This window comes from Chionomys nivalis, chromosome 4, assembly GCF_950005125.1.
Source record: "Chionomys nivalis chromosome 4, mChiNiv1.1, whole genome shotgun sequence".
Lineage (NCBI taxonomy): Eukaryota > Metazoa > Chordata > Mammalia > Rodentia > Cricetidae > Chionomys > Chionomys nivalis.
Genome location: NC_080089.1, coordinates 89,388,459 through 89,411,271, shown reverse-complemented (window position 1 = coordinate 89,411,271; position 22,813 = coordinate 89,388,459). Strand labels below are relative to the sequence as shown.

General features: G+C 38.9%; 1 protein-coding gene across 1 annotated transcript; it reads right to left on the bottom strand.

Annotated features, from left to right (window-relative positions):
• Positions 1-251: 251 nt before the first annotated feature.
• On the bottom strand, positions 252-21,884 carry LOC130873023 (phospholipid scramblase 1). The gene is made up of 9 exons (XM_057767519.1): positions 21,678-21,884; positions 14,165-14,190; positions 12,466-12,546; positions 8,548-8,876; positions 6,865-6,907; positions 4,974-5,194; positions 4,531-4,692; positions 1,684-1,845; positions 252-715 (listed from the first exon to the last, which is right to left on the bottom strand). The coding sequence occupies exons 2-9, from the start codon at positions 14,175-14,177 to the stop codon at positions 656-658; spliced, it is 1,071 nt and encodes a 356-aa protein (XP_057623502.1). The 5' UTR covers positions 14,178-14,190; positions 21,678-21,884; the 3' UTR covers positions 252-655.
• Between the last annotated feature and the right edge of the window lie 929 nt (positions 21,885-22,813).

The following is a 22,813-nucleotide window of genomic DNA, read 5'->3' as shown; positions in this document are numbered from 1 at the left end:
CTATGTACATACATATATACACACATACATAGATATATATACACATACATATATGGTATCATTATTATATATTGAACTCTATTATCACTATGTAATAAGGGTATTATTGGTAGAAAAGTATATAAATAGAATTACATAACTAAGCTGAATTTCTAAAGAGGGAAAGAAAACACATTTATTGTTTCCTTAATAATAACTATACTGAGTAATAGTTAATTCTAAGGTAAAGGAAACAGAAACTTTTTAAGGCTTTAAATAGTATTTATAAATAACATCAAGTCTTTTGTATAAATTATAATTACATTTAATATGTAATTTCATGTTAAATTACAATAACATTTAAGATTTTATAAAATAGAAAATAAATCAAAGATTGTAAGTCAAAGCATTTTTCTTAGACAATCTCATTTCTATGTGTAAACATTCATATATTTTCTCACTAATTCCCAGTGAACACTTTAAGGATGTATAAAAACAAATACATGACAAAAGTACATAAAATAAACTATAATTCGAAAGCACAATTGTACAACAGGAGATATAGGCATCATAGGTTAATCGACACAGTTATTTCAACAAAGAAAAAAAGCCATGTGTGTTCTTTTAGATATCCACCAGAATGAAGTCCTTAAATCTCTTGAGGAATTTCAAGAAACTACTGCCATACTCCTGCTCTTTGGTCCTCATTTCCAGTTTTTTCAAAAAACATGAAATCCTGAATAAGACAAAAAGAAGAAAAAGAGTTTTCAACAACCAAACAGAAAACAATCCCCACATACAAAGGGAAGGTATTAAAACTCAGCAGCATCAGAACTGTGGGAAAATACAGCCATACCAGCTCTGCCTTCCCCTCTCCCTTTCAATAGCAATCATTTTACCCCTTCTGCCTTTGCTCTGCTCCAGACCAGTTTCATTAATGTCCTGATAAATTCTCCAGATACCATTTTTTTATAACTCCCCCCCACCCGCGCTGAATTATTTTTATCTTGCTCCTTCAACTTTTGCTAGTCCTTTCTAGGAATGGAATGTCTCTAGCAACATGAGTTCCAGGTTCAGCTTTGGACCTGGGGTTGCTGCAGCAGCTCAGCAGGAGGGGTGTAGCTGGGTCAGCAGCTCTCTCCTGAACAGGCTCACTGTCTCCCCAGACCGCTTTGTCCTGTGCGGGTCTAACCTGACATTTCCTCCATGAGTCCTATCAAATCATGGAGACTTTATTTCTTGGATCTTTTTTATTTTCCTTTCCCCTTCTAGCCATTTGCTAATCGCTTGGCTTGAGCAATTTCACTGTCACTTCCTCTCACCTCGCCAGGATTTATCTTTGTAAGGATGGATTTCCCACAAGTTTGCCTAATTTTAAATGAACAAGTTAATTAAATTCTTCATGACCTTGTCTGTGCCGAAAAAAGTTGCCATCTTCCCCCAAAGCACCAATTTTGAATCTTAGAATAACTCTAAGCCCCGAGACCTCTGTCTTATGGGCAAACAGTCTCCTCAGTCAAATGTGCTAGAGTGTGCCCAGTGTCATCTTAAATGGAATTTCAGACCAAGTTGAATGGTGACATAATACTGATATAAAAACCTGTTCATTTCATTCACCATTTTGGAATACAAAAATTTGGTGAATGATTTTGGAATGACGCTAAGAAAGCCACCGATAAAGAGGACCAGTGGGAACAGACTTACTATGAGGAAACACGCTCCAAGCATCACAGCCTTCATCTTCACATCAAGGTCTAGTGGGAACTGGATCCCAAAGTTATCTGCGTCTGTGAAGGCCTCTCTCACGAAACCAGACCACTGCTTGGAAATTTTGCCAACTACAGATTCTTCATCTAGAGATTTGAGCTGCAGAGCAAAAATAAAAGTCATAAGCATTTCCAAAACTAAACAGCAGACATGCTTCCAAAGTTGCGATTCAATGAAACAAATATTGCATTAAATTATATAAACTATAGGTTCTTACAACTATTAATTGTATACTGACAAAACTAACATTCTCTGGTTCCAACAGGAACAGACAATACAAATTCTTACACTTAAGGCAAAACAAATTTCAATAGAGAAACCTTTAATACCTCACTGATGCACTGTCTAGATTATTTCTATTATTGGGAAAATAACAATACAACTGCTGCTCAAATGCCATTTCAAGAAGCTTTGCTTTCTTGTAGGCTTGACAGTTTCCCATAGGTGGGAGGCAGTGCAGGGCGTGAGATGCAAAAGCCAACAAAGACCAGCTGTGAGTGGAAGGGACCAATGAGAAGCTCCAAGGAAGGCTCCCAGGGCAAAGGTGGGGTAGGACTTGATAACAAGTGGGGAGTAAAAAATTGCAAGAAGTGTGTGGAATCAAATTTCCAGTGTGAAAAGGGTTCTGATTTGGGGGCTTTGTGGGATGAAAGCCCAGGGCTGAATTTATAGTAGAATGGGTAGGACACAAACTAAAGCCACTCCACAGAGGGCACGTGGATGCTCACCAAAATATGTACACACAGGCTTGAGTCAAAGCAGGAGGAGATGTGTCCTTTCCAAACAAACAAAATGCATCAAAGGAGGGAGCAGCCTCCTTTAAATCCCTTGCTTCAGACAGAATCTACCAAGGAAACACGGGGACATTCAGAGGCAGTCAGCATCTTGGTGTGGCTGGAGGAGGATGGCACCTTCCATGCTCTGATGTTTATCTCTAACATGAATGAAAAGTCATGAGCTTCCATCAATGCACAGAAACTCGGATGGATGAAAGGCCATGATGCGAGCATGGTGATATCAGGTTGAAGTCATGAACCATTAGAGTTGTATCAGATATGACACGGTGATGATAAGCTGCTCTAAAACAAATGCTCTTTTGTAACCTCTTAGTACTCTCTGTCATTTACACATTATAGTCAGGCATAGAGGGCCACATAAACCAAGACTGACAATACTGGAGATACAAACCAGTAATTAGCAAGTGCAAAATAATTTACCATTCATACATTACTGTTATAGTGTGTATTGTATAAATCATGAAAACTAAATGTTTTAAAAGAAACATTAGTAAAATAGAAAAATATGATAATATCCTATGATGAAAGTTACGGGCATGGGTGTCCCTCTCAAAAGATCTTGTTCTCTATTAATCCTTCCCTTAATGAAGAAGTGAAATGAAATGAAATAAAGGCTGCCGAGGTCATGTGATTGCTTTCAGATAATGGTTTCTCAACCTGCGGGTCGTGATCCCTATGGAAGTACAATGTCACAGGGGTTGTATATCAGATATCCTGCATATGATATATTTATATTACAATTCGTAACAGTAGCAAAATTACAGTTATGAAGTAGCAACAAATAATTTTACGGTTGGGGTCAGCACAATGTGAGGAACTGTATTAAAGGGTGGCAGCGTCAGGAAGGTTGAGAACCACTGGGCTAATGCATAAAGGCTCCTTGATCATCCAGTGAGAGAGCAGAAGAGTGAATATCTGACTGAGATTTAAGAAGCTTCATGGAAGACCTTATGGTCTGGTGTGCAGGAAGATGGAACACATGTAGCCAGGATAGAGCAGGACAGCCTGAGGGCAGTTCACTCTACTGGAAATGGGGCGTAATTTACATCTTATAAATATTATTTCTGGGACCTCCCATTTGATATTTCCAGAACCACTGTTGACTATGGGCAATGGAACCAGTGAAACAAGTAAAACCTTAAAAAGATAAAAACTTTTATTAAACTAATCACATTGAAACTGTCACTAATAAGGCATAGATAATCTGCATTTGGGTCTTCAGTATCTGTATAAGAAGGTGGCATATATGCAAATGACTGTCATCCACCTCTTCTCAGGAAAGTGCACACTGCAATATTGGTCAGAACCCAAAAAATCAAAAGGGGACACTTTCCGTAGAACAGCAGAACAAGGGAAAAAGAAAGAAAGAGCCTAGGAAACCCACTTTAGTGGCTTGGTTGCTCTTCTATTTAAAAAGTGTGACACACAGTATAGAGATACAGAAGTTAGTGTGTTTGTGTGTGTACACTGTGTGTGTAGCTGCTCATGCATGTGCACATCAGCATGCATTTGTGTGGAAACCAAGTCTTTAGACACAGGTTTACTGCTCGCAACCTTATTTTTGAGCCTGAGTCTTCAACTGCTGATGCAGCTCAGAAGCAAGCCCCAGGAGTCTTTTGTCTCCATATCCCCAGCAGTGGAACATAGGCATGTGCCTCTATGCCATGCTTTGCACACAGATGCTGCAGATCCAAACATAGAATGTTACACCTGTACAGCAAGCATTGGTCAACTGGGCTATCTCCTCACCAAAACATACAAAGATTTTAAATGCTAGATGTTTTTTATTACTTTTCTTTCCTTCTTTTTTGCCCCCACTCTCTGCTTTTTATCTACACAGATCTTTAATCAGAGTAATCGTTAATCATTAATCAGATGAGCAAACATCAGTTCCCACTATTTAAGTAATGCAGTAGGAACATCCTATAGGAATATATTCTTTTCATGTCAGGAAAGCACATCCTAGGAACATTGTGATATTTCTTACCTCAAAGTCAATGTCTGAGCAGCAGGTGCACACGACACATGGGCCAACAATTTTTAGAACATCCTCCTTCTTCTCATTTTGAAGAGTGAACTTTGGCAGACAAGGGTGCCAGGTCTGAGTCACATAACCTACGGGCACACCAGGAGGAGCTTGGACTTCTATCTACAAAAGCAAGAGTGCATGCTGTAGCCATACCATCCAGGGTTAATGGATTATTGAAAACTCTGTTGGCCGGGTGGTGGTGGCGCATGCCTTTAATCTCAGCACTTGGGAGGCAGAGGCAGGCGGATCTCTGTGAGTTCGAGGCCAGCCTGGTCTACAAGAGCTAGCTCCGGGACAGGCCCCAAAGCTACAGAGAAACCATGTCTCGAAAAACCGAAAAAAAAAAAGAAAGAAAACTCTGTTGCTCTCCTTCTCAGTTGATAGGGGAATTCCACACTGACCTCCTGGAGACAGCAGGGAAAGCAACAGCTACTGCATCTCAGGGGTCTCTCCAGAGTCATGACCTCTTGGCCCAGATTGTCCAGGATCCTCAAGGTGAAAGGTCTAGATGGTCCACAGCAGTTCCGAGTGCAGCAGTCAGTATCTTCCACAGCAAAATAAACTCTCTGCCCGAGGCTGTTCTTGATTTCATATTTGTTATTTGTTTCAAAGCCTGTTAAGACTGAAAGCACACAGGGGAAGTCCCATTCACCACTTTGTTAGGAACAGCGACTCTCTCCTAGCAATGGGAAGGGTGCCTGAGACTGCAGGGAGCAGCAGGAAGTGAGAGACAAGCAGTGGAGAGATGCTCTGGACCGGAACACTTAGGACACAGCAGTGGGAAAGGAGAAGAACATTAAGGTATGAAGGAAAGATGGAAGACATCCGTATGTGAGGCTTCCTCAGGGATCAAGCTGCATGTCCACCTCCATGGACTGCATCACAAAGGAGCTTCAGTGTCTGTGAGGTGCAGTGCTGAGGGGGAAGATGGGGCTAGGCATGTGCATAAATACCCAGTCATCTAGTCTGGCAGAGTTTAGGGCTTACAGACTGATTGCTATGTTTATAGTCTATGAATTGAATCCATGGCTCGTGGTATATATATATATACACACACACACACACACTTTTCCCTGCCATTTGGACATAAGCAACGAGAAGGATTCTTCTAAAAGCACAGCTGTGAAAAGGGGAGTGAAAACAAAAGTGAATCTGCAAAGGACTTTGGGACAGGGAATAAATAATGTTTAGCTCAGAAATAAATTCAAAGTGGAAAGGAGGTGTTAGACAAGAGGCATGGTGCTTAGTAGCCACCCCTTCAATGCACACCCTACAAAGGTTATGCTATCATGGGTGAACAGAGTGATGCTAAGTCCTCCCACCCACAGAGCTTCAAGTAGTGGGCCTTGCTGTTCTAACTCTCACACTGCGATCTTCTCTTTCTGTCCAGCTAGGAAGAGAGAATAGATGTCCTTCCTTGTTCATTGCCCTCTGATCCTAGAGTCATGGTTCATTAGAAATATGTTCAGAACCACAAGTAATTATTTAAAATTTGTAGAAGCTCAAGCACCATATGCTATCTATGTGCAAAGACTTTTGGGCATCTGGAGATGTTCTTTGTCATGGTGAACTCGTTGAAGTGCCTTTGGTGGGGCTGAGACAGTCCCTGAACCCTACATTCATGGGAATTTCTCTCAACATTTGGCTGTAACTCAACTGATTTATAGCAATCAATTATCATCCTATCTATGGCTGTTTTAATATCTCAATTTCAGAAATCTTGAGCTTGGCCATGAAATTTAAAAATTTTTACAGCCTCTAACTTTCCTTGTGATTACTAAAAAAGTAAAAATTTAAACAGTCAAAAGTTTTATGTTTACATCATTTTTGTATATTTAGGATTTGAATACAGAAATGTCAGTAATGTGTGATGCACGCTAAAGATGTAAATTCTGAGTAATTTCATTATCTAAGTTTTACAAAGAACATGAAAAATTAAATAAAATGTCATTTTATTTGTAAAAATAAGAAAATTAAGTACATCCTGTTTTTAAAAGACCTAAACACTAAAGACTAATTTGCTTTAGAATTACATATATATATATATATATATATATATATATATATATATGACTTATTTACATTATAGTATCTGAAAGCTTATAAGTCTATGAGGAGCTGTATTAAAGGGTCAGAGCACTAGGAAGGTGGAAAACCACTGCAAGACAGGCATGTGTAAGCTCCTGGCTGAACCTCCCACAGAAGACTGCTCTAGGGAAAGAGACTGGCAGGCCTGAAACTGTATGAACTGTTTTTACTTCTAGAAACACCATCATTATATGGCATACGTACCTTCCAGAAGTTCAATTTGCTGATGAACCAGAATCTGATCTATCTGTTACAGAGAAGAGAGGATATGTGCTTGAAATTAGTTATCAGTGTTTCATATTTGTATTGCTTTTCATTTAAAAGATAATATTTTTAAAATTTTCAAAATGCTTGTGGAAATTCTTTACTATAACATTTTAGTCAAATACATCTGATTTATAACAAGTTTCTGTATGTATAAAATAGCATTCTTTCTAAAAGTTTCTCAAGGAATATTTATAACATTTTAATTTATTTATAATTTCTGTTCTACAATATGGAAAAATATCATGTGTGACCAATGCCATCATTTGTAGTATGCATAGATTTTCCGTGGTATATGTAGGATCCTAATTTTATAAATATCTATTTTGAAGCTATTTTATGACCAAATAATTGATGAGATGAGTTTCCCCATCCTATACTTTTGAGTAACTTGTGGAAAATTAAATTCACACAGAGCATCTACAGAGACACCTGATTGACTGAGATCTGGATAGTCATCACAAGGCTATTTGTTTATAAGCTTATAATTGGATTATAATTATACTTTATATTTTTATTGCATACTTTTACTCCTATTTCACTTAATTTCATTTATCAAATAAATGCTAAAAGTCATACTGCTGTATTGTGGGATATATGATCATACTGTGAACCCCGAGTTTGCATTTGCATTAATTAAATAAAATCATCCTTGGGTCAGGAAACCAAGTTAGCAACTTGTTGACAGGAAGTAATCATAGAGAGCCCTAGAGTGTCTGAATAGGTTCTTTTGTTTTGACAGAGTGGAAGGATGCTCTCTTTCGGAGATACCAGCAAAGTGAGAAGGCCAGCTACTTGCTACTCAACCTCTCTGAGCTAGCAGGCTTTCACCCCAGCATTTGACTCCCGAGTCTTACTGGTAAATCGAAAACAGAGATTTAATTTAAAGCTATATTTGGCAGCAGCCACAGAGCCAGGCTACTTTCTGAACAGTTGAGCCACTTTGAGGGACGGAGGCCAGTAGCCGCAGGACTACGTTTGTTGTGTTTGTTGGCTAAACAGCAGCAGATTAAAGTTTAGTCTCTGTGCTGGTGAAAAACAACACTGCGGCAACTCATTGTCATGTAGTGCAGCACAATCATGGCTTGTTTTCTATCTGTCGGATTTAACAGACTGTATCACTCAAAGGACATAAACAACAACGTAGATAGGAGTTTTACTGGAGGTAAACATGTGAGTCATATAATAGGGTGTGAATTGGGGGTCATCATTAAAGAACATCCAGTTTAGTACCAAAGTCCAGGTCAGGAGGCAAGGCCCACTATCATGGACAAGGTATACAAGTTTTTATACCTTCAGAGAAACATGGTAATTATAACTCCTGTATATCAGAGACTTTCCTATGATGATTCAGTGACACAACACACAAACTGGGTAGAAAACTGAACTAAAAATAGTGATTAATAACCATTTTTAAGGTAAATTCAAAATTACAGGAAACACAATTACTATACACGCTAATGTTCTCCTTAAAAACTAAATCTGACCCAGAAGAATTACAAGTATCTAGTGGTATAAAACGTTATTTTTCTATTTCAGACTTTTATGAATTTTTTTGTTCCTTACCGCAGCTTAGACACTTAAATTATTTGATTCATGGAATAGTTCATGTAATACACTTGCCTGAGTTAAGTATTCCAACCCAGGTGGACAGTTCAGTGGGGGAGGTGGTGCTGGCATCCACGGAGCCCCTCCAGGCCCACCTGGATGACTGTATGCTGGCTGATTTTGGACAGGAAAGCCACTTGGGCCAGCACCTGGATAACCTCCTGGTGGAACTGGGTAGCCAGCTTGGGGCCCTGGATACGGGCCCTGGGGCCCTGGATACGGACCCTGGGGCCCTGGATACGGACCCTGGGGCCCTTGAAAGCCAGCCTGGGGCCCTGGATAAGGATTCTGGAGTTTTTGGAAGCCAGGCTGGGGTGTGGGGTAGCCATTCTGTTCTGAAGGTCCTGAAATAAAAGCAAGTGAAATAAATCAAAACTGCATAGAAAAGTCAGTTCATTACAAGTATCCCAATTATCTAGAGAGTTCTCATCTCAGAAATCCTATCTATACAGGATTTATATGATATTATAATTTTTATCTGTCAGAAAATATGTTCTAATAATTGGGAATGGGAGAGAAAACAAGTATGTCCACAACATAAACCTTCTGGCATTCTGTGAAGACCCAAAATGAAAGCCTGCAGCTAGGTTTTCAAGGACCCAGAACACTCCAAATAGAAGATGATTCTGGGGTTTCAGACGATGCACATCCTATGTGTACAGACTCGGGAAAGAGTTTGCTCCATCTCCCTAAGGAAGAACTGAGAATATAGAGACCATCTGCCTGATCTGGCAAGCAAGATGATGCTGTGATCTGGTGGGTGTGTAGAATCCAGGAGTGTTACTAAACACCATCCAGCAAAGACAATATGTTCCAGGAAAAGAAAGAACTGTTTAACCTAAATATTATCAGACACCGCTGAGAAACACTAGTATATAGTGAAAGACAAATCGTTCTTCGTAGTACATTCCAGATACTTGTTCGCCAAGAGTTTTAATACAGTGTATTCCTCTGATATTCCTTCTGTCCATTGAAAAAAAAATGATTTACAACTTTATGGCATATAGTGGCATTTCAATTGTATTTAAATAAGTAAGTTTTCATGGGGATCGGTAAAGTAAAAGAGCACACTGGTCAGCCTTAGAAGGCAATGGTCGCACACTTTTAATCCCAGTAGTCATACTAGCTGCCATAGAAACCAGACAGTGTATGCCTTTAACCCCAGTGGTGCACACCTTTAATCCCAAGCCTAGAGAGGATTATAACACGGGAGGAAAGAACACTTATGCACAGTCTCATTCTGCGATTCCTGGAGGCAGGGTCGCCATTTCTGGCTGAGGTCAAGGTAAGAGCCAGTGGCTGGCTGCTTTGCTTTTCGGATCTTCAGGTTGAACTCCAATTTCTCTCTCTGTTTTTATTAATCGTGCTTCAATAGTAATAAATTTAAACCTTACTATTTATTATCATAAAAGCTCTAGAAAATACAGTTTTTTAACCAAAGAATATAACAAAAGCAATGAGACAAATTATTATTGTCATCTTATGTGTATGGGTTTTTTCAGATATACATATATATATATTTGTGTGTAAATATATAATATATAACCATATATATACACTTGTGTGTATAAATATATAATATATACGCACCATGTATATATATATACACACTTATGTGTGTAAATATATAGTATATACACACCATACATACATACACACATACATACACACCATGTGCATGCCTGGTGTCTGTGGCAGTCAGAAAAGGGCATCAGATTCCCCAAGGTTGGATGTATAGACCATTGTGAACCACCATTTGGTTGCTAGGAATCAAACCCAGGTCCTCTGCATGGGCAACAAGTGCTCTTAATCACTACATAAATTCTCCAACCCTGAAGAACCTTTTCAATAATTAGTAGCTAGAGAAAAGAGGGAATTAATACAAGTATGCTGAACAATCTCCAATAAGAAATTACAGTGAGCTTCCTATAGTGAGTTATTACATAGGAATGGAATACATATTCAAAGGATTATATGCTCCCATGATTTCACATTGAAAGACACTCAAACTTTAATACTTAGAATCCACAGTGGATAAATAAAACACTTCTGACAAAAATCCATGCCTCATTTAAAAACAAGGCTTAGAAAATTTACTATACCTCACGATGCTCTTTAATTGCCTTCATTATTTCTGACTATCATAGCAAAGGGTTATCAAGAAGTCAGGGTACAAGGAGAATGGATTCAAGAGGCTTACAGTCAGCTTTCGATACATTAACAAACAAAAATTAGCATTGGTGTAAGGGAATCTATGAACAAGATGGTGACACAGGAGGTGATGACTTTATGTGGCTGATACCCATCCATGAGAAAGGAAGGACGCACCGTGTGAAGGGCTGATGAGAGGTGTGTCAGGTGGAATGAAAGAAAATGTCAGAACCCTCCCCTTGAGACACACATACCCACTTTAGCTAACTATGAGGAGGACTGAACCACTTTCTAACTCTCTGGCTTACATCTTAAACTTGCTGGAAAATCTCCCAATGCCAGTTCTTTGGGAACTCAGCAGAGGTTTTCAAGCCTGGTCTCACAGCAGAAAAACCTGGTAGTTCAGAAATCACCAATCCCTGAGTTCACAGGTTGTCTACTGGTGTTCCTGTCCAGACACATTTAAGTTACTCTTAAGTGAAGCCATGGTTGACAACCACTACATTAGAACCTTGAAGCTTAGCCATACCATATTCTTTTATTATAAACATCTGGAAAGATCAAGTTCCCAGAGTTGGAGAGATGGCTCAGAAATTAAGAGCACTGGCTGCTCTTCCAGAAGTCCTGAGTTCAATTCCCAGCAACCACATGGCGGCTCACAAACATTTATAATGAGAGCTGGCATCCTTTTCTGTCATGTAAGCAGAACACTATATACATAGTAAATAAATCTTAAAAAAAAAATCTAGAATTCCCAGAGCAGTTTCTGTGACAATCTCTTTGCTCAGCAAAGAAAACAGACTGCATAACCCTTGTGTCCAAACAAAGCACCTTGATGGTAGTTCCCAGGTTGTTTGGAAAATCTGGGCAAAGCATCTACTTGGGCATTTGCACAGATCAGATAATGCTGACAATTGCATTTGCTAAATGAAAAGCTTTCCATTATTTTATGCATTGGTTAAAAATAAGACATAAAATTCATATCACTAGTAAATGATGATATGATTTCTCTACTTTTCTGAGACATGGAAAACAAGAATCATCATAATTACAACATCAAGTTGTTTCTTTCTTTTTTTAGTAATGGGGATTGAATTTATGTTCTCACACATACAAGGTAAGCATTCCACAGATTTGCTTCATCTGGGTCTTATTTGTGAGGTTTTTTGTTTGTTTGTTTGTTTTTGTTTTTTTAATCATGTGTCAGGCTTTCACTAAATGCTTGAACTTACCACCTACCTGCCCCTTCTTACTGTGGTTTTGCGATTACGAATCTGCATCTTTAAGCTTGGCGAAGAGTAAAGGTGTCCATTATAAGTCTCACAAAGTGGAAACAAGAATCCTAGGTAGCTTCCAGTGTTAAGTAGCCTTCATTTATCCATTACTTCACTGAATACAATTAATCCCCAGTCCCGTAGGACTCAAAAAGACCCACGGAAAACTTCCTAATTCTCATGACATTCTCGCAGCAATTCTCACAACAGATGAGCCGTCGATAAAATTAATTCTAAATTATGTGTTTTAAGTGAAATACTGTTGCTCAATATAAACATACTCTAGAGTATATTTACAAGTCACCTCACTGCCCTCTATAAAAAATATCCCTATGGAAAATACATGGAACAAAAGAAAAAAAACTGCGAAGCTGCCAAAACTCCTTTAATACAATTTCATGAAAAAGAAGTACTAAAATAAAGACATATGTGCCCACAAATTTTCTTTCTCTCCATTCCAAATTTCAATTGATTAGCGTTATTTTTCCATCTGCAACAAGTATTTTACCTTGGAATGCTGCTGGTGGATACTGAGGGCCATACCCAACTGGCAAGTGTGTTCCTGCGTGAGGAGCCTCTGTTTGCATGCCTGCAATTCAGGGAGAGGTACATGCTTGTCAGTTTAAGTCTAACGTGCGTTGGGAAGAACAGTAGACAGTGCTGAGATAGTGTGTGATGCAGAACTGGGGCACGATTAATAAAAACTCAGAGACAGATATTGGGGTTCACCTGAAGACCAGAAAAGCAAAGCAGCCAGTCACTGACTCTTACCACCACCTCAGTTCGAAAATGGTGATCCTGCCTCCAGGAAGCCTCAGAATGAGACTGAGACTGAGATCCTCTCTAGTTCTGAGATTAAGGGCATGCAGCCCTACTGCCTGAGTTCTATGGCAAACTAGTATGGCTACTGGAATTAAAGGTGTGTGTCACCACTGCCTGGTCTGTAAGGCTGACCAGTGTGGATGTTTTACTTCTCTGATCTTCAGGCAAGCTTTAGTTATAAAAACACAAATGAAATGCCACTACATAGAACTGAAACGGGCAAAGTAAACTCCATATATGAGTTCTGCCTGCAAAAGTGTTAATGTGAAGGAGACTTTTGCTTCAATCACGCTGTGAAAATGGATTCACACGCTTGAAAGAATGGCATGTCTTTTATGTTTTTTTCAAATTTAAACTAGGTTGCTTAGAAAAAAATCATAAACCTGTGAGATAACTATCACAAAATATTTTAGTTTTATGTATACATGTAGATTTGTATATATGTTATATAAACTTATTCATATACACTTTATTTCTCTTCAGGCACAAATGTACCAATATGCATATAACTATATGAATATATTGAGTAAGAAAGTGATGGTGCCTGTGATCAAATGAATTTCTCTAAGCTGAATGAACTGCTAGCATGTAAAATAGCTCAAATTTATCAAATTGTATTTCAACATCTTTAATTTTGTTTTATGACAATTTAGATCAATACAAAACTCATTAAGAAAACCAAGTGGTCTGTCCTCATCAAAACTAGATTATAGTGAGATATATATATATATATATATATATATATATATATATATAATTTTGACTCTCTCAACAAAGATAAAAGAGAAAGGGAAATATTTCTGAGAAAATGATTTGTCTAGTAATATTTTTAAAGATATGCAATGTTTTTTTTCTCAGAATTTAAATACGGCAAAATCTTATATTGTAGACTTGATATATTTATTTGGAACTTTCCTGAGAGGGGAAAAAAGAGGAAGAACAATATGATCAATATTACTAAATCCTAAAAGATGTGTATATTATAAAAAAATACATCATGAAAGTATGCATCTCTATACTTTAGAGAATGAACTGATATAAAAATGTTATTCTTTGATTAGTATGACTAAAATAACCATTAATGTATACAAATTGTGTCCAAAAGCCCAGAAAAGTCCTCTGGATAAGACATAGTAAGCTCTGCACAATGTACATATCTGTACATTTAACATACACCTTCCTCTGTTACCTGCTGTCACTAATTAAATGGTACCACTCCCATTTGTGCCTATCTTCTCATGCGAGAACACTAAGTAATACATTGAGGATAATAGCATAGCAGCGAACCAAAAGAGCAATTTCAAGAGCTAAATAAAACATTACAATCAAGTAATGTCTTATCAGATGATTTTATGAAAAGGGAATACTCAACATGAATTACTTACTGTGCTTTTCCATAGTTTAACCCGTTCTGAAAACAGAATATCTGACGTTAGTCCATTATCTACAGATTTATTGGAAAGATGTGACTGCTCCAAGGTGCTCATGAACTCTGCAGGCACAGGTCTGGTCAGTCTAGACTGATCTGCTTACTCAAGCTTTTGGGTTTGATCCTCATCCCCATACTTCTCATTTTTAGTAGAATTTCAGAAGTTTTTGGCTGGTCATGATGGTGGACACATTTTTTTAAGGGTTTTTGGAAACAGGATCCAAGAAGGAACACTGTGAAAGACACACCCAACAGGCAGCAGAGCTAAATGGGCAGCCTTCACAAACAGCGCTTCTAAAAGAAGCAGGTGGCTCACATATGAATCTCTGAGCTCAGCTGTAGGAACCGTCTAACAAGATAGCAGGAGAGAATTCCAGGGCACAGGATTGGACTTTAAAATCCAGGATCTATGGACTTGCCCTATTTGAGCTCCAAATTTAAGGTTTAGTATTCTGTTCCTTAAAACTTTTATTCTCCTGAATTAAATTGATGCCTCCTCGTGTCTGGCACACTCCAGTATTTGCTGCCCTTTTACTAGCTTCTTTACTGTGCAATGCTGAGTAATAAAGCAGCCAATAAATAAATGTGACTATATAAGTAATTAAATCACTATTCTTGAGAAACAAATACCATCTTCTACTTCATTTCAAAATTGTTTATCACTGGCAATTTTAGGTAAAAAATTTCCTATCTTTTTATTTTGTTTTTGTTTGTTGAGAAGGGTTTCTCTGTAGCTTTGGAGCGTATGCTGGCTTCAAACTCACAAAGATCCTCTTGTCTATGCCTCCCAAGTGCTGGAATTAAAGGCATGCAACACTACTGCCCAGCTAAAATTTCATATATTAATGAAATACTTATTTCTAAGTATTACCACACCAATTTTAAGTACCTTATATGCAAGACGTTCAGCAGTGATCAAGTAAATCTCAATAGGTTTACACTAGAATAAATCTAAAAAAAAAACTTGTGTAACCCATTTAAATTTCTCTTTTTACTTTAAACAATAGAAACATGATTTTGTATTAACTGACCAGTAGCCAGCTCCAGTGGCTATCATCAGTCCTTAAGGGCAGAAATATAAATATTTAATTTTTTCTCCAATTAATCCTAGGGCTAATAGTAAACTAATAAGCATATGTAATTACAATTGAGTATAAGGTTATATGTTATATCAGACTATGTTAATCTTTCAGAGTCCACTATATGAATATATATTCTTACTTTATATATATATATAAATATACATACATGTATATGTATATGAAATCTACACACATAGAATGCCATGATCATCTATCTCAACATCAAATTTTCATTATGAAAGGTTATGCATTGAAAGGAATATTAGTTTTCATAAAATATGCCAAGAGTAGCAGATATATCAAGTTAAAAGAAAGACAAATCTTGGAGTAGAAATAGGTGGTGTCCTTTGTGTGTTAAATGTCCTTAAAGTTTTTACCTGCACCATTTCATTTATATTTTTAAGATTTATTTATTCTTGTTGTCTGTGTTTAAATGGTTTTGCATGCATGTATGTATGTTCACTGTGTGCATCTGATGCCTGAAACGGTCAGTAGAGAGCTATGGATCCTTTGGAACTAGAGTTATTGGTGGTTGTGAGACTCTATGAAGGTTCCAGGACCCAGACTTTGATCCTTTGCAAGATTAGCAAATACTCTTAACCATTGAGCCATCTCTTTACTAACGTCCCCTATTTCTTAGGGCACTCTTTAACACATTCAGCTTACAAAAGCCTATAGCCTCAACTAAGTACAAACTTTAAGGGATTGTAGGTTTTAGCCATTTTTATCTTGCTGTCAATCAGAGAACTTTACCTTTCTTACGTTTTGGTTTTCTGTTTCCTTTTGGTTTGACTTTGGTTCTTTTGAGACAGGGCTTTTCTGTGTAGCCCTGGCCATCTTGGGGCTAGCTGTGTAGGTCAGGCTGGTCTCAAGATCTGCCTGCCTTTGCCTCCTGAGTGCTGGAATTAAAGGCATGCACCTCCACTACTCTGTTCATGTTTCTTTAGATTTTGTAAATAGAGCCTAGAACTGGAAAAAAAAATCCTTTCATAGTTTTGAATTTCAAATATACAGTAAAAACAGCTCCCTTTCCATAAACCATGCAGTGTTCAAGATAAACCAGCTCAACAGCTGAAGTTTGCATTAACAATTTAGTTAAACATTTTTCTTTCCATTGTGTGTATGGATATTTGCATGTGTGTAGACATGGACTGGAGTTTAAAGGGCTGGAATTAACCCTGGTATCTTCCTCAGTTGCATTTTACCTTATTTACTGAATCAGGTTTCTCACCGCTAGTCTGTCCAGTCAGCTTGACTATGGGATCTTTGTTTAAAAATATTCCTTCTCAGAATGAGTTTTTTTTGGTCTAGGAATTTCTGTGAGGCCAGAAATGAATGGCATGCTAGAAAGAAGGGAATTCCCAAGCCATGTCAGGTTGATCTTAAGAATGTGGTGACATAAGGTTCTGTCTGCATAATGAGCCAACCAAGAGGACACTGGCTTCATTTGTCCTGGGAGGTAAAGAACATTTCCTCCTTGTGCAAAAATCCCCAAATAGGGCTCTCTTTTCTCTCTTTGATGTCTTCTTATTATTTTATTTCATAATTTTGAGGCTTTAGTTATGATCGGGAGGAGAACCACTTATTAGAAAAACTTCTGTACAATAAAATGTGGGTTCTTATTCACCTTGGGTACTAACATCATCTCAAGATTTAAAATTACATGTGTGAGATCTAGAGCAAATATTAGGCAGCCACTAAGACTGTCCATGTGCCACTTAAAATACAGCCTCGTGTGTCTAAGGAACCAAGGCATTTGCCCTGTGTCTGCTCACCCAAACTGCTCCCCTTAGCTGTAGAAATGATTTTCTGCCTTCACTTTAGCAGAGTTTAGTCCACACAGCTTTGAAAATAACCGGCAGCTGTATTCCTAGTTGAAGCATGTCACTCATTATTCCAACCTGATGACTTTTAAATAATGTTTCCTGCTCTTATTTCGTTTTGTTCCTCACCCCCCGTGCCCGCCACAAGACAGGGCTTCTCTCTGTAACAGTCCTGGCTGCCTGGAACTTGCACTACAGATCAGGCTGGCCTCGAACTCACAGAGATCTGCCTGCCTCTGTCTCCTTAGTGCCGGGATTAAAGGCATGCGCCACCATTGACCAACTCTGCTCATGTTTTTTGAAGTTTCAGAAAGTTTTAATAAAAAAGGAAATAATGTTTATGATGTATCCAAACTCACATTAGGGAGTTACAATTTCTCCAGAATGAATAAAGAACTTCAAGAAATACCCGAATTAATAAATTCTTCTCTGCAACTCTATTATGTGTCACATTTATAGGACACTGAAGCATCATATACATATTAATGAAAGTAAATATAAATAAAATTATTTATACTTTCTGTTTTGTTGTTATAATAACAAATCCCCACTTCTTTTCTGGGGTTTCTTAAATTAATAATTTTAATTAAAACATTTTTTCTTTTAATTATGAATGAGGTATGCATGCAATTGTATATGTATGTTTGCATGTGTGTAGACATGGGCTGCAGTTTATAGGGCCAAAGTTGACATCTGTTATATTCAATTGCACTTTAATTTGCTGAGCCACACCTTTCGCTAAACTGGAACTGGCCAATTCCGTAGCCAGACTATGAGAGTCATTGTCTCTGCTTCCTGCCTGCGCAGGGATTGCAGGCAGTGGCCACACCTGCTGAGTTTCTCTGTAGATCCTCCTGATCCCACCTGTAAACTTCCTGCTTGCACAACAAGTGTGCTAATCTACTGAGCCATCTCCTCAGTTCCTTCCTGATTTTTTTTCTTTTTTCATAATTGTAAAACATTCCCACCTGGGACAGGAAGAAACCATGAGGACCCATGATCATGTTTTCACAATCCATACATGGTACAGAAAACCCCTGTCTCTTGGGATCTTGAAATTCCTATTGCTTTTAATTACCCATGCCTATAAAAAGAGTGCAAATTATATTGAGGTTATTTAACTATAATACTTATTAAATGCCTACGAATCAATGTTTCTTTATAAATTATCCCTTGTAGGAGATAAACCAGCTCACATTTTCTCCACAGCCTAACCATCAATGTATGTCCTGACAAAATTCAGCAGCATCTCACAGCTTCAAAACCACCACTAACATCTCAAAGTGCTGAGCAGTTGAATAAGATCTCATGGTGAGAAAACAAACAAATGTAGTAGTCCACACAGCAAGGCAAGAACCACAATGAGCCACAAGTGAAAAAATTTTCAGGTACTTTTTTAAGTTAAATTTTTACGTAGGCTTTATGTGTTTGGAAAGGGTTGGAAAGCATTTAACACAAACACATTTCAAGTGTTAAATTGTGGGTTTGATGGCAGTCAAACTGGAGCAGATAAATATGCACATATATTTCACAAATGGGTGTTTCAAGGTATTGGTGAGCATTTGGGGACAGGGCACCGCTGACTGTAAACTTGTTCAAGTACATTGCTTAGCAGTGCAATGTCCCCTGTAACAGGAAGTTTCCCTGTCAAAATCCACATCTCTATTTCATCATCATGAAAAGGAAACAAGTTTAAATTCTAAATGAAATGCTGTAAACTTTGAAAGAAAATAGATTATACACCAGCTGAAACCCATGGAAAGTGTTGTGGTCAAATGTTCTACTAAAATAAGAAGTAAATTTAAAGAAGCAGAAATTCATCTGGAAACCCAGTTATGCTTACTGGGTTCCTGTATGATTTCAAAATGCCCCTCTGGGAAGCCCAATGCTCTTACATTAATTTGAGTTTTTTTTTTTAATTACTTATAAATGGAGTACCTAAGCCCAAGGAACAAAAGCTGTTGTTTAATGCCAGCCACTCAGTTCACTAACTGGCTGAATTAACGTGTTTTTTTCACTTTTCACATCTTTGTATTCTTGCCTTTGGCTCACTGAAAAAGAAAAAAAAAAAGACTTCCAACTTTCATTGAAATTTGTTAGCAAATATCAAAGCCTTGGGTTCCAGTTTATTCTTGTGGTCAATAGTTTAATGGCTAGGTAAGCTTTTTTCCAAGAATTTAATTTCAAAATGAAAAGAACCCTTGTTGACACACACTAATTAGAGCTGGTTTTATCAAGCCCTGTTTATTTAGTGCTATACTACAAGAGTGTGGTGTGTACACACATGCATATATACATATACATACATACATACATACATACATACATACATATATATTTCCTGAAGAAGTATTCACTTTGTGAATATCCTGTGGTTTCAAAGGGGGGGAGGTATTTGTTCTGGTGGAAGCTCAAGTCCTCCTCCCCCATCTCTCTCTCCCCAAACCATGCCTCATCTCAGAAGGTCCACCAAACAGGGCTTGTCCCCCAGAGATGCTTAAGCCCACAGGGTATTTAAACTGCCCCCCAGAAAACAGACACATGGTTTTTCAAGCTCTCTTCCCCTTATCATCCGGGAGCGTTTTACCCATTAAACCTGAGCTTTTTTTAATTCGGTTTCATTTGGTCTGATTTTGAATTGTTGCATTGGCTGAGAGGTTTGGCGTGGTGCAGAAACTTTTCAATATTTATGGACAGTATAGAGTTTATAGTGTCTGTACTAGACATATAGCATATATACTGTCTATACTATACAGACAGTACAAAGTCTATATGTCTATACTATAGACCATGCAAAGCTCTATACAAACACTTCACCAGCAAACCTAGGGACTGAGAAGAGATCTAAGTATATCCTGTAGAACATTGAGAGAAAATAATGGCGCTATTAGAAAGGTTTAGCGGGGCATGGATTTACATAGGGGTGGCAGTGGTGCCCTCGAGATAGATCAAAGTCACATTCAAAGGAAACTATCATCAGCCAGGCCGTGGAGTTATGGGTGTGGGTGTGACAGGTGGGAGGAGAGCAGCAGAAATTCTGAAGCTAGAATCTCCCTTCATTCAGGGGAATGAATGATCTGTGAATTACAGAGCAGAGGAGGACCCGTCTTTAGAGAGGACGATGATAGGGGCACACGAGACAGTCACCCAGGTGTGTCTCCACTTTACGGTAAACTCCTTCAAGGAGTCTGATGCTCTCTGGCCAGACTCAGAGACTCTTGTGTCTCTTACTACCCCTCTATTTCCCTGTTTGTTTTTTCTTCAAAGTGGCCCAGTTGTCGATAGCGACCAGATAGAAAGCTCTTGTTGACTGAAGGAAGAGCCCCAACCTGACCTGCCTGGCATGATTTCCATTAAGCTTTGGTGCAATTAACCATTTAGGTTGCCAAGCCGGAAGAAAGCAGAATTGTTTGTTTTGGAACTGAGAGGTGATCGGACCCAACTTCCAGTAACAAGATTACAGAAATCAACCCACACAGGAACCAGGGAGAGAGTTGTTGGTGTGGGACTTTGCCAAGTATTTGATAGAATGAACGTTGTTTTGACTAGATTCTTTATTTCTTTATGAAACTTATTAACTTATGCCAAGGTGACTGAAACTCTTTTGTTATTGCTGTTTTGTATTTCTTTCTTCCTTCCTTTTCTTCCTTCCTCTTCCACCCTTCTTCTTTCCTTCTCTCTCTCTCTCTCTCTCTCTCTCTCTCTCTCTCTCTCTCTCTCTCTCTCTCTCTGTTCTTTTTTTCTGCTTTTCTCCAGTCAGGGGTGGGTGTCTCTTGTCTAGCCCTAGCTGTCCTGGAACTTGCTCTGTAGACAGGGCTGGCCTGGAACTCAGAGATTCTACTTCGCCCCAAGTGATGGGATTTTAAAAAGTGACACATTTTAAAGTCTTGTCTTAGTTAACAGTTTCAGAGAAGAGCTAGTATACGTAAAGAAACCGGGTCAGAGTTCAAGGCTATGGTGTAACAGAAACCTGAAAGCGCAGCTAGTGGTCTTGCCCACTCTGTTCCTTACTCCCTTTGTATTCCTTACTTCGGTATTCTAGAATGCTATGCACAGCACAGTTTGGGTTCTAGCCATAATCCAAGGGAACACTTTGGTTAAAGAGCTAGCAGGTGAACGATTCTTGTTTTTTGTTTGTTTGTTTGTTTTTTAACCTTTCTTTTCCTGCAATGGGAATCCATTGTGGACTCAGCACGTTGGACAAGAGTGCTACCGCAGAGCTACAAGTGAGCACAGCTTCAAGCCCCAATTCAGGGCTGCTCTGGGCTGTAAAGCAGTGTGCTAAGCTGAAGAAAGTCCTGCGGGGACTTTCAAAGAAATTATACCAGTTTGGTTCACTGAGCAACGGTGGAGACATGGCCTCTGGCTGAGTTCTCCTCTCCACTTCCGGGGTCTCTAGCCCAGGTCTTTCGGCCACTTCCCCCAGTTTCCAGACCATACAAAGGGTCCCCAGCCTGCTCAGACCCCGCCCCCCAAACCTCCCGCGCCCCATTCTGGTACCCTGCTCCTATGCGCACACAGATCGCGAGTTCCGTCCTGGGTGGCACAGAATGCTGGGGCTCACCTGAGGCTCCTTTTATTTGGCAGCCGGGCAAGCTGAAGTCAGGGATGTGATCAGCGGGTCCTAGTAGTCCTGAGTCCCAATCCCTTGCTAGTGGCGCAGCTATAGCTCAGCCTTCCCAGAAACCTCGCGAAAGGACTGAGTGACGTGAGGGATCTGACCGCAGCCTGTACTCCAGAATTCTCCGGTTGTGCGCTGAGGCCAGGCAGTCCACCTTCCCCGCCCCGCCCACAAGCAGCTGGTGGGCGCTAAAAGGAAGTGAAATTTTGATTGCCTTGGAAGGGAGGGTCATTCATTACCGGGGGAGTGGCCTCTTCTGGGAACTTTCTTTACAACCTCTCCACCTATGGGGGTTCTATGCAGGAAGTCAAGTTACTTTCCTGCTTTGCATCTTTTCCTAAGTGGTAAATCGGTTACCACATCTGTTCCATCCTCCCTGATTGCATTTTCAAGATTGTTGAAATCTTTGCCTAGCAGCATTTTTCTGTTTTTGTTGTTGTTTTGTTTGTTTTTTTGTTTTGTTTTGTTTTGTTTTTTTCCCCTTAAGGCTTTTACAATCGTTTGGTGCCTTTTGGTGTTAGTGGTCTTACTTTCGTTTTCTTACAGTCTGTAGAAAATTACTGTCCTTACCTTGAACACATTTGGGGCTGGTCTGAACGGTCGCTTGCTCGTGGGAAAATGAGCGTCTGCTTTTGTTGAATACAACGGTGGTTCTCCAGTTACAGCCTGAGAAGAATCACCTGGTTAAAGTTACAATTGATGGTCGTGCTTTCAAAGTTTCTGATTTAGTGTGCCCGGTGTGGTACGTGTCTAAGAAATTTCCCCATGACTTGGGAGGTACCTTTTTCCTGCGTCACGTGTTATGAGTCATTTGGTATTCTCTGGGGCGCTGTGTTTATGAAACAAAGATGGAAGAGGTTCGCAGGTGAATTTTGATTAGTGAGCTCATCCTTCCTTGCCTGTGATTGGTGCATTTCTAAGTATATTCAACTAAAAAAAAATCTGGAAATCATCTTGGACAAGGCTAACAACTCGTGTATGTGTATATATTTCTGGACACACATAAACATGTGTGTATAGGATGTGTTGTTCTTTCATAGAAAGCAATGATGCAAGGCATTTCCATGTTACTGTGAGCC

Coding starts and splice junctions, on each gene's coding strand:
- LOC130873023 (XM_057767519.1), bottom strand. Junction 8,877..12,465: donor TCCACCAGCAGCATTCCAAG/GTAAAATACTTG, acceptor CTTTTATTTCAG/GACCTTCAGAACAGAATGGC. Junction 5,195..6,864: donor GCAAATTGAACTTCTGGAAG/GTACGTATGCCA, acceptor GTGTGCTTTCAG/TCTTAACAGGCTTTGAAACA.